The sequence below is a fragment of the Hyperolius riggenbachi genome, chromosome 7 (genome assembly GCF_040937935.1).
Source record: "Hyperolius riggenbachi isolate aHypRig1 chromosome 7, aHypRig1.pri, whole genome shotgun sequence".
NCBI lineage: Eukaryota > Metazoa > Chordata > Amphibia > Anura > Hyperoliidae > Hyperolius > Hyperolius riggenbachi.
In genome coordinates this window covers 30,096,126-30,108,437 of record NC_090652.1, presented here as the reverse complement: position 1 = coordinate 30,108,437, position 12,312 = coordinate 30,096,126, and the positions used below count along the sequence as shown (strand labels likewise).

The 12,312-nt window shown below is 46.8% G+C and overlaps 1 protein-coding gene across 2 annotated transcripts in view; it reads right to left on the bottom strand.

Annotated features, from left to right (window-relative positions):
• The window catches only part of LOC137524213 (T-box-containing protein TBX6L-like), a 32,764-nt gene that overhangs the window by 4,065 nt on the left and 16,387 nt on the right, over positions 1-12,312 (bottom strand). For both annotated transcript variants that reach the window (XM_068243820.1, XM_068243821.1), the window contains 6 exons: positions 10,367-10,532; positions 9,572-9,839; positions 8,033-8,176; positions 7,659-7,729; positions 5,718-5,773; positions 3,480-3,966 (listed from right to left, as the gene is read on the bottom strand). In XM_068243820.1, coding sequence (XP_068099921.1) covers positions 3,480-3,966; positions 5,718-5,773; positions 7,659-7,729; positions 8,033-8,176; positions 9,572-9,839; positions 10,367-10,532 — 1,192 coding nt within the window. The remainder of the gene's footprint in view (positions 1-3,479; positions 3,967-5,717; positions 5,774-7,658; positions 7,730-8,032; positions 8,177-9,571; positions 9,840-10,366; positions 10,533-12,312) is intronic.

The window sequence follows — 12,312 nt, the reverse complement described above, 5'->3', positions numbered from 1 at the left end:
ATACTGCATCGTGCGGCCTCTCTCCATTACATACAGGAGCGCAGCTTCGATCTTTCAGTGGGTCGGGGGATACCAGCACTGGAAAGGCGAGGTGGAGGGGGAAAGCCTCTGTATTAACATTTTAACTGAAAAAGTAACAAAAAGGTAAGTGAAAAAGTACTACCAAATTTACTTTGAGTATTTTCTTGCTTTCTGATTGCTTAAAAGACATTTTACTGACAAGTTCAAAAATATCCCCTAGGAGATAACTTAGGAGAAAAAGTGAATTGCATAAGGGCATAACTTCCGCTGAGTTCTCTCCTAGGAGATACTTTTTCACCTTCAATTTAAAATAACTTTTCAGCAGTTTATTTCCACTTCAGGTTTACTTCTAATGAGTTGGATGGTTAGTTGATCAGCGCTTGTATACGGTACATACATGTCCTGTAAACAAGTTGTGTGGTTGGTTGTGCATTAAATTGCGCATTTGTGTATGAATTTTTAGGTTACTGGTAGCCTCTATAAATCTTATAAACATGACAGATGGGAGATACTGAAGGCGTCAGCTTGTCCCCTGTGGTTTGTATTGACACTGGTGTGTGTGTATATAAAGTATTGTGTACTTTGTGTATTTGTGTCATGACTGCCGTATTAACTAAGTAAACATAAGAACAAGCATTAGGGTATATATTGTGCAACAGCAATTTGTTTGGCTAATGTTCAAAATGAGTTAATGGGCAACTGAAAAGAATTATAAGAAAAAAACAAGTTAAATACTTCAAGTGAACCTCTGGACTAAAAATCTACTCATCAGAACTGAAAAGGTTTGGTGTTTCTTTAACAGTTTCACAGCATCAGAACTTTGTTTTTCTTACCTAAGCATCATTTTTAGCTGCATTTTTAGCTAAGCTCCACCCATCAAAGAAAACTGCCCGGGCTTTTTTTACCTGATGCTGTGCAAAGCATCATGGGATTTCCTATGTTGTTATTCACGTTGCATAGCAACTGGGAGGGTGAGCAGGACACAGGACAGTTGGAACTGTGTCTCATGCTCCCTGTCACCTTTCAACCAAAAAGATGGCTGCCCTCATGAAATCAAACCTTTGCCTGTTCTTTTAAAACAGGGTGGGTAAGAGATTATATTAACTTTCTATTTTAATTAACATAACTAATGTAACTTAATGACAGGATGTTTGTTTCTGCTGAAGTTCCTCTTTAAGGTAGCCATACATCTGGCGATTTTGCAGTACGATCAACTATTCGATTCGATCATTTTATAGAATCAAGACAAAATTGAGTGTGTTTTATAATTCCCAATCAATTAAATGTGTCTGATTTCATGTCAACTCGACCAGCTTAGTTGATTAAGCAGGATGCAAGAAATCGGTTGATTACACAGGAATCGACTACTGTTTACATGTCATTCGATTGGCTCGAATCGATTTTTGCATTCAGAGCATGGAAACACGACATTGGTCAGATCGATTAGTGACGGTGAATTGTATAGGATATCGCTTGTAGTGCGTGGACCACAAGTCAATCGACTTTCCATCAACCATACTGAAGTCGATTCCTTAACCTTCCTGGCGGTAAGCTTGAGCTGAGGTCGGGCTATGCCGCGCAGGAAGATATCTCAGCCCCTGGTGGGGTGATTTGCTCCATTTAAAATGCTGTACGCACAGCTAGCACTTTGCTAGCCGCGCGTACAGCTTGATCGCCGGCGCTCTGCCGCGATCGCCCGCACACAGCGGCGCAAGAGGGCCCCCGCCAGAGCCCTGCGCTGCCCGGACCAATGAGTTCCGGGCAGCGCTATGGGTTGGATCGGAGGCGTCTGACGTCAGGACGTCGTCTGACGTCCATGACTTCATTCCGATCGTCGCCATGGCGACAGGAGAAGCCAAACATGGGAGCGCGTTCTATACGCGTTCCCCTGTTTGCTATTTATCCCGTCGACGATCGCACTAGAGGGACACATGCGCCCTCTAGTGGTGTTTCATGTAGCTACCACTCTGGTAGCTTTACATGAAACAAAAAAAAATTAGCCGCCAGGGAGGTTAATAAAGTTCATCACTTTAAATCCGAATCTCTACATGTATGGCTGGCTTTATACTGTATCTGATTAGTGGGAGGCCAGAGGCTCCCTGGATCCTTGTAGAGACCACCGTTCCAGTGCTGGGTCCCTCTAAACCCATTTAAAGGACCGCTACAGCCAAAAAAGTAAGCAGTTAAAATCTGACACAACTGTCAAGATTTGTACTAATTCATCTCCTCATGGGGGGTTCTCAGGGTTTTCTTTGTTTTCAAAAGCATTTCCTGAACGTTAGATTAACTAGTAAAATAATACGATATCAGCCAGCCTCCCTCCTCTCGTGCACACTATTTTGGCAGTTAGACTTAGCAACTGCCGTTCAAAGAAAACCCTAAATACCCAAAACAAAGAAAACCCTAAATATCCCCCATGAGGAAGTGAACTGCTCCAAAACCAGTTGGCTCTGTCAGATTTTAACTGCTTACGATATGAGCATGGCCAGTAGATCACTGTGGAGGAATAAAGCTGTGCACAAGCTGTTTCATTCTACTGGGCATGTGCGGAACTTACTTGCACATGCCCAGTTTGGATGCGCTTGTCAATGGCCAGGAGCAAGGCCAAAAGATGAAGAGGGGGCCCTGCTCAGTGACGGTGGGGCTGTACGAGTATCACTCCGAGGGGTCCAACTACTAAGGAGGACTTCAGGCTTATAGTTCAGCAAAGCAATCTAAGCTGAGAAAAGATGTGCATCCATCAAGTTCAGCCTCATCGCATCTCAATCGGCAGGAAAGTCAGAACAGTAAGATTTTTTACTAGGTTGGAACAAGACATCGCCATCCTCTTACTAGAAGAGGCGTAGCTATTGGGGGGGGGGACATGCCCCGGGCGCAGCACGGCCCCTGCACCCCCACATGCATGAGAGGCGGCTTACTGGCTGCCCAAAGTGCCCCCTGCCTCTGCAGAAGAGTGCAGAAGCATTAACAGAAGCAGAAAAAGCAGGCGATCTAAAGGGAGACTTACATGGCTATCTATGGGGGGGGGGGGGGGGGGGGCACTCATGGCTATCTAAATGGGGAAGGGGACACATCTGGCTATCTAAAGAGGGGCACATCTAGCTATCTAAATGAGGAGAAGGGGGGCACATATCCTTTTCTATGGGGGGGAAGGGGGCACATCTGGCTAAACCGCATTTGTACATTTGACTCCACCCATGACAACTACCACATTCTGATGTGTGGCCGTGCCCATTATGTCCAGGGGGAACGCAAAAATTGTCTTTGTCCCCAGGCGCTGAAAACCCTAGCTCCGCCTCTGCTTCCTAGTAGTCATGGCCATTGATGTCCTTCAGTGCGAGGAAAACATCTAAACCCCTTTTTAATGAATGAATATGTAATGTAAATGTGCTTACTATCACACCACAATAAGTATGTACTGAATGGTGTGGGGATCATCTCATAACTCTCAACATTACCTGGTTCCCATCAGACATGCAGGGGGCGTGTACGGCGTCACGGGCAGCGGGGAGAGTGCGGTGGGTGGCAGCCATCTTGTCCTCTGTGTTGGGCTCTGCCATTGGACCGTCCTGTCTGTCCTCTGTGGGTCTTCTTCTCTTCCATGTGGCAGACTCCTATCCGCTGCAGCGTGTTCGTCTGCACTGGCACCTGGGGTCCATGGTGACACAGTCTGTGATCTCTCCTCTGCACTCTCTTCTGAAGAATCCTGCTTCTCAGGGGTGTTCCTCATGCTCTGTTCTGAGGATTGCTGCTTCTCGGGGGTGTTCCCTGCGCTCTGTACTGAGGATTCCTGCTGCTCAGGGGTGTTCCTTGGGCTCTGTTCTGAAGATTCCTGCTGCTCGGGGGTGTTCCCTGTGCTCTGTTCTGAAACAGGCCACGCCTCCTCTGTGTTACCACTAGCTGGGCTTCCTGGACCGTCAGCACTCCCTCGAGGCCTCTTACTCTCTGAAACAACACATAGATGACTTTACTGTGCATTTAAAGTAAAATTTTAGGGTAGGGATGGTTAATGAGATGCAAATAATTTCGAGCTAATGCAGGATTATGCAAATTTTATATGTAAATTTATGCAGCTTGAAAATGGACCAATCAAATTTTACCTCAAAATTATTTGCATCTCACTGGCCACCCCTACCGAAGAGCTTCAAAGTGTCAGACTTTGTCCAACACTTAATTCACAGAGCCTGATGCCATGCTGGACTAGATCCAGCAATAGCGCCCTCTAGCGGCGAGCCCAAATGTGTCCATGTAATATTTAAATAACATGGCACAGCATGGGGACGGTGGGGATCCAATGTTGGACTAAAGCTACGTACACACATGCGACAACGATCGTTCGTTGTCAACGACAAACTAACTTTTAATTGACGAAAGAACAACCTAAGTAAAGTTAGTTTATAAAGGTGTGTAACGATCTGATCGTTGGAACGAACATTACATCACGTAAAGCAACTATTGCGCTTGCGCATAAAAATGAAAAGTTCCATGGAGAAATAGCGAAATGCGCATGTCAAGCCTAGTACCAACGACCGTTTCCAACGATGTACTACTTTTGCAAACGATCGTCGTTGGAAAAAATCCACCAAGCTAGATCGATCATTTTTAACGATCTAGGTCGTCCGTCGTTAGACTTAATGATAGTTGGCTCCTTTTTTTTAAACAATCGTCGTTTGAAATGATCGGGGAACGATCGTTTCAAACGACTATAGTCGCATGTGTGTACGGGCCTTTTAGTCTAAGGCTTTGATCTACAGGGGATGATGTCCTGCTGGCCTAGATCTGGCAGCGGCTCTCCTAATGGCAGCCATGTTTTTCTGCGTTATTATGTGTGGCACTGTGTTATGTGTTACAATGTGTGGCGTTGGTCCTGAACTGGAAATGCCCATGTCAGACATGTATTTATATAGCACCGACATCTTCCACAGCGTTGTACAGAGTATATAGTCATGATGTCACTAACTGTCTATGTATGTATCCTGTAGTGTATGTTTCGTAGTCTAGGGCCAATTAACTTATCTGTATGTTTTTTGGCATGTGGGAGGAAACCCACGCAGACACGGGGAGAACATACAAACTCCTTGTAGATAGTGACCTGGCTGGGATTCAAACCAGGGACCAGCGCTACGAGGGGAGAGTGCTAATCCCTATGCCACCATGCTGCCCAATGTAGCTGATAGCTCTGTATGCCGATCTCTGGGTCCTGTGACAGACTTCTCCAAAGGGGATTTTACATCAAACGTGAAATCTGTGCGTTTGCAAAGTAATTCCCAACACATGAATCCTGCTGCCTTACAGTCTCTGCATCACCATCTTGTGGTAAATAGTAAGTAACACAGGATCATGAATTGGTGAATTTCACATTTCATTTTCTTGACTCCAGCGTCATTTAAAGGGAACCGAAACTGAGAGGGATATGGATGTTTCCTTTTAAACAATTCCAGTTGCCTGGCAGTCCTGCTCATCTCTTTGGCTGCAGTAGTGGCTGAATCACACACCTGAAACTAGCATGCAGCTAATCCAGTCTGACTTCAGTCAGAGCACCTGATCTGTATGCTTGTTGAGGGGCTGTGGCTAAAAGTATTAGAGACACGGGATCAGCAGGAGAGTCAGGCAACTGGTATTATTTTAAATGGAAAAATCCATATCCTTCTCAGTTTAGGTTTCCTTTAATGTAACTGCAGCATGTAATACCTTACCCGAATAGCAATCTTCATTCTGTTCTGGCCTGAAATTCCTTTTCTTTGGTGTGTGACTGAAAAACAAAAAAACAGAAGAATGAAGTTATTTATTAAAGCACCACTCCAGTGAAAAAAGTAAGCAGTTAAAATCTGATAGAACCGACTGGTTTTTGACTAGTCCATCTCCTCATGAGGGATTCTCAGGGTTTTCTTTCCTTTCAACAACATTTCTTGAATGCCAATTGCTAACTCTAACTGCCAAAATAGTATGCAAGTGAGAAGGGAGGCTGGGTGGTAAGTTCTTTTTTTGGCAGTTAAACTGCCATTCAGGAAATAATTTTGAAAAGAAAGAAAACCCTGTAAATCCCCCATGAGGAGATAGACCAGTCCAAAACCTATCTATTCTGTCAGATTTTAAGTGTCCCTCTTTCTCATCTCAAAAAGTTGGGAGGTATGCCCTGAGGTTCCAAGGAACCCTGGCTGAGAAAGTCTGGCTTAAAGGATACCTGAATCAAATGGGAAAAAAAACAGACGCTATATTAGTGTATGGGGAGGTTTACGACACCTCCCGTGTGCCGGCGTCACCCTCTGTTTCTCTCTAAAAGCCTCTGTTTGGGTCCCGTAGGCCGAAGTGGTCGTGCCCTTTGACCAGGTCATACGTGGCTGCGCGTATGTCAGGTTGGTGCCTTGTGACCACGTTCCCCGCTCGTGCACATAGAAGCAGGAAGCGCGGTCACAAGACACCGACCTGAAATATTGCGCATATGCAGCCATCTCAGATCAAAGGGTCATGCTGACCTACGGGACCCAAATGAAGGTCTTTAGAGGGAAACGAAGGGTGATGCTGGCACACAGGAGGTGCGGTAAGAGTCTGCACCCTCTGCGCATGTACACAGAATGTCGGCTCCTGTGAATGCGTGCCGCTCACGGTCATGCTCCCACGGACGGGTGCATTCTGCGCAGGCGCAGTGCTACTACACCTGCACAGAACACTCCCGGCTACAGAAGCGCCAGTGCAAGAGGCAGAGGCTTGAGACTCAGGGAGCATAAGCGCCTGGAGGCAGAGCCCTGAGGATGCACCTATACTGGGGAGCAGGGGCGTAGCAATAGTGGGTGCAGAGGTAGCCACCGCATCGGGGCCCTTGGGCCAGAGGGGACCCGAAGGGCCCTCCCTCAACTACAGTATTAGCTTTCTATTGGTCCTGTGCTGGTAATAATCACTTCTATAGATACTTTGAATAGTGGTAATCATTAACAAGCTGTTCCCCATCCCCTTCTTGCACCTCTGACACTGTAGTTGCCATTGGCAGGTTTTGGTGCGCCGTATCAATTGTTATGTATAGAGTGCTTGTGGGTCTCCAATGTAAAACTTGCATCGGGGCCCACAGCTCCTTAGCTATGCCCCTGCTGGGGAGGGGGGCTGCCTAATACTGGAGGCATATCTGGCCATCTGTACTGGGGAGGGCTACCTTATACTGGGGGCAGGTCATACAGTATATCAGCTCTTGGTCTAGCCCCTCAAATATCAGGATCCATTGTGGCCCACGAGTCAAACAGTTTGTCCACCCCCTGGTCTTGGGTCAGTTTTAAGGGGAACAAATCAACTTACTGGTATGTTTTTGGGATGTGAGAGGAAACCGGGGGGGGCGGGGGGGGGCCTGGAGAAAACCCATGCAAACATGGGAAGAATATACAAACTCCATGCATATTGCCCTGCCTGGGGACTGAACCTAGGCATCTGTTCAAGGGCCCCACAGCAGTTTCTATACCTGTCATGGCTATGGCCACGCCCCTTCTGCTGCATATACTGCTGTGGTTTTCAGGAAACGTCCTAGTAATATAGGACTGTCTGAAGGAGGATAGTGAGTGCACTGCACATGCCTTCTACTTCTCTCCATTATTCTACAGTTACAGAGGAGATATAACAGATATATACATATTACTGTAATACACACTTACTTTTCTTGTTGGTTTTTGAAGTATTTTATTCCTTTGGCAAATGGGTTTTCCTCTATCTTCAGGAGAGAGAGCTATTGGAGAAAGCAAAAAGATCTCAGTTAAAGAAGGAGGGGCTAACTGGGAGTGGGAGGAGTTCCATGGAAAGGGGAGGGGTTTTACTGAGCAGTGAGGTGGCGTAGAGGGCAGCATGATGGTTGGCACTGTTGCTACCACTACTTCACCATGCTGCCCTTTTTTTATTATTTACTAACTTTTTGAGTTTAATGTTAATTACAATTTTTCTATTTGGGAAAATAAAAAATGTAATTAATGAAATATGGATTGGTTTTTCCACTTGTTGGCGTAACTGGTGAGGAGCGTTGGGTGAGTCTTACCCTGGGATTCTGGTAGCTGGTCACCGCAATGAAGGACGTCTCCGGGAAGGAAACGGTGGTCACATGACGTGTCATAGGGCCGGCGCTGGAAGTGGGAATCACATACAAGCGGAGGAAGTAACGGTGCATGGACTGCAGAACGATCTGTGGAGACACAAGAGACATAATAGTGACCCCCAGAGGCGGCGTAAACACATATAATCAGTATACAAGTGCTACACCATTCATGGCCAGATTTGAGGCGAGGCCGCAAAGGCCATGGCCTAGGGCATCTGGAAGTAAGGGGCGGGAAGCGGGCTGGCACACTCAGGCAGTTAAACTGCCACACAGTTTAACCACTGTGATCACAGACCCGGCCTGGGGCCGCTCTACTTCCACAGGGATAAACAGTGGTGCACAGCACCGGACTAGGGGAGCACACAGGACAGGGGAGCACAGGAGGGTGTGGTGGGTGTAGGGGGAGGGGTTGGTGATAGTGGGCCTTGGGCGGTAAAATGTACAAATCCGATGATGATGACATTCATTACTATCAATAACCTGGGCCTTGGGCGGTAAAATGTACAAATCCGATGATGATGACATTCATTACTATCAATAACCTGAAGTGACTGTAAAAACATGTAGAGGGATGACTTTGTATCCCATAGACCCTTCTGGGTCCCCTCTCTGTGCCCTCGGTCCACCGCTGTCCTCCACTGAAATTCCGTGGCTTTGGGTCTCCTGTGAAGGCACAAGAGCACTCGTGTCCTAGAGCACTTACAGAGATGGGAGCATTTGTGCTGCACATGCACAAGCCCAGACTTACATGTTCATAGTACGGACTCACTTGTCATAAGAAGTATCAGAAGTATTTGGAGACACAAGTACTGCATATACTCGCGTATAAGCCTAATTTTCAGCACACAAAAGTGCTGAAAAGTTACCTCCTTGGCTTAGATGCGAGTCAGTGGAGCAGAATAGATGGTGGAGCAGGTTTTGTTACTGGTTCCCTGCTGTGTCTGTGCCCCCCATCCCCAGCAACATGGTGTGCAGAGTGCGCTGCTCACGACTACCTGTGTCCCGTGGCTTGTGGAGCGGAGCATGGAAGCAACGTGTCAGCAGTGCAATGATCGGGGATTCTTCCTGTGTGGCAATCGCTGTGTCTCATATCTATGACGCCATCTAATGGGGCCTTGAGACACAGCTGTATGATCCTGGGGTGCATCTGGCTATGGGGAAGGGTGCTGAATTGTACTGGGGGAACATCTGGTTACTGTGGAGGGAGCTATACTGGGGAGGGGGCTTATATGCGAGTCAATCACTTTTTCCTGGTTTCTGGGGTAAGAGTGGGTACCTCGGCTTATACACGGGTCAGCTTATCTGCAAGTATATACAGCACTTCCACAGCATTCACAAGGACTCCTGAGTGGGGGGGGGGGGGGTGATTACCACGGCACGGAGAGAGGTCTCGGATTGGTGAGAATGTTTTTTTCTTTGGGTTCGCTTCAGATTTATTTTGAAGCAGACCTTTCAAAAAAGAAGGTACCCCCATCTCCGTACCTGTCCCCCTTGGCTGAGGGTGTTATTGGTCAGTCGGATCTTACTGAAGCACACCGGTCTTTCCATCCAACGATGTCCTGGTGCGGGAGACTCGGGGTGAAGGTAGAGGCGAGTGGGAGGTCCCGGTTCGGCTCGGCCGCTCATACTCCACGTGCCATCCCTCCACTTGTAGCGGTTCTCGCCCTCGGGCACCGCCTGGACACACAGGGAGTAGAGGCAGTGCGGGTCCACACCCGACAGCGATACAGAAAACTCCGGGAACATCCGTCTGCCACACACAGAAGTATGAAATAACTCAACTACCAGATTTGCCAGAAATAATTAGTATTAAAGAGGAACTTCAGTGAAAATAATGTAATAAAAAGTGCTTCATTTTTACAATTATGTATAAATGATTTAGTCAGTGTTTGCCCATTGTAAAATCTTTCCTCTCCCTGATTTACATTCTGACATTTATCACATGGTGACATCTTTAATGCTGGCAGGTGATGTCACTGGAAGGAGATGCTGCTGGCTTTTTTAGCAGTTGGAAACATCTGTTATTTCTCACAATGCAACAAGGCTCCCACATTGTGATGTTAGAACCAGGGTCCTGACATCACACTGTGGGAGGGGTTTCACCACAATATCAGCTACACAGAGCCCCCTGATGGGACTCTGGGAAAGGGGGTATCAGCTACTGATTGGGATGAAGTTCAATTCTTGGTTACGGTTTCTCTTTAAACTTTATTTATAAAACTCTAACATACATTAACAAATGATCTATCCAATCCCCATGACCCAAGATTGCCTCACCTGCCATTTTTGGTGAGTATCATTTCGGTGCCCACAGAGTAAAATTTCTCCCACAATTCCTTGTTCTCCAGTCGGGCGGTAACCTGAGGGGAGGTGGGCGGTGTCCTCGGGGAAGGGCAGTACTGAGGTGGCAGATAATAGCCAGTTGAGGGGGGCAGATGAGTACCTGAATTGTAGAAATAAGACACAGTACAAATATTTTTCATCCGCTATCTCCAGGGCCATGACATGCTAATAATTCTAGCTTGCATGCTAATTGCATGCAAAGTATATGCATTTTGGATTTGGGCCAATCAGAAATGACCTTGAGTTGGTTTGATTGACCTGGTTCGAACCTGCATGTAATTTGCATGACATTTGCTTGCAACTAGAATAATTGGCATATCATTGACCACCTTCATTATCTAGCTTCACCCACATCATGTCATGGCCATGCCCATTTTGCCCACTTTTTGCCGGGGCATGCTTCACTCCCTTCGGGGAGGGGGAATGGGCTCGACTTAAGGGCTTCTTGGGGCCACAACAACCTTAGCTTCGCCCCTGGTCTTATATGCTTGCCTTAAAATAGATTTTTATTCTTTTAATTGGGCCAATATGAAATATTATATATGAATATTTTTGCATGTTGAATTAGTAAAATTGTCTGAGACAAAATATTAGTAGGTTTTTAGAAATCCGTGCAGAACTGTCTCAGACATCCTAAGAAATCACTAAATAGTGCAAATTCCTTCTTAAACTGTTAGGAATAGGAGGAGTTAGGAAGGTCTCTCAGGCAGTGCAGTGTGTGAGGGGAATTGCTGTTGCTGAGGTAACCAGTACATCTGCTGTCAGCAGGGTCTGACTGAGGGGGGAGGAGCCCTTCACAAATCACATTTAGCCTGCACTGCTGCACTATCTGGAGAACTGCTATGAAGCACTTCTTAGGGCCCTTTTCCACTGGCTGCGATCCGATTCAATAAGCGGATCGCAGCCGTTTTTCTAATTGCTAGAGCACCGCGATAACATGTTGCCGAAACGCGATCACTGATGGCGGTACAGTGGAACACGGACAGTGGGAAAAGGAGCTTGCGTGATCGCAGGTGATTTGCGCTTGTGATCGTGCTTGCTAGTGGAAAAGGGCCCTTCATTTGTGGCAGTTTGGGGATGGATTTGCACTTTTCTTAGCTGTAGTGCAGCTCTAGAAACTGCCGCTATTAAGTAGGATTTGAGAAGTTTCTTACTATTATGCAGAACAGTTCCTCTGCTGATTAGAACAGTTTTAGAAGAAAAAACTGTCGGTAATGCTTTGATAAATCTGGCCGTTTGAGTATAAAAATATTCTTGTTAAAAGCAAGGGAAAAAAATCCCTTTTCTTTGTTTGTTTTACCTCTGGATCTCTCCCCCGCTACATAAGACAAATACAGCATATATCACATTAAGAAGAAAAAAAGAAAATCTAGGTTCTGTTTGCATGGGAAGCAGGAAATTTGGGCACTGCCATGGGAAGCGCCATAAGTCCCATAATGTTTTCAGCCATAGGGGAAATTTGGGACTCGGGCATTTTTTTTTTTAACCTCCTTGCCGGTTATCCCGAACTCAGTTCGGGGTAACCTGCGCAGGAGGATTGCTCAGGCCCCGCTGGGCCGATTTGCATAATTTTTTTTTTTGTTACAAGCAGCTAGCACTTTGCTAGCTGCTTGTAACTCCCGATCGCCGCCGCTCGCCGTCGATCCGCCGCGCCGAGTCGCTCCCCCCCGCCCCAGACCCCTGCGCTGCCTGGCCAATCAGTGCCAGGCAGCGTTGAGGGACAGATCGGGATTCCCTATGACGTCCCGATGTCCATGACGTCGGTGACGTCATCCCGCCCGGTCGCCACGCCATGCAGGAAATCCCGTTCTGAACGGGATTTCCTGCTTACTCTGATCGCCGAAGGCGATCGGAGTGGGTGGGGGGATGCCGCCGCTTAT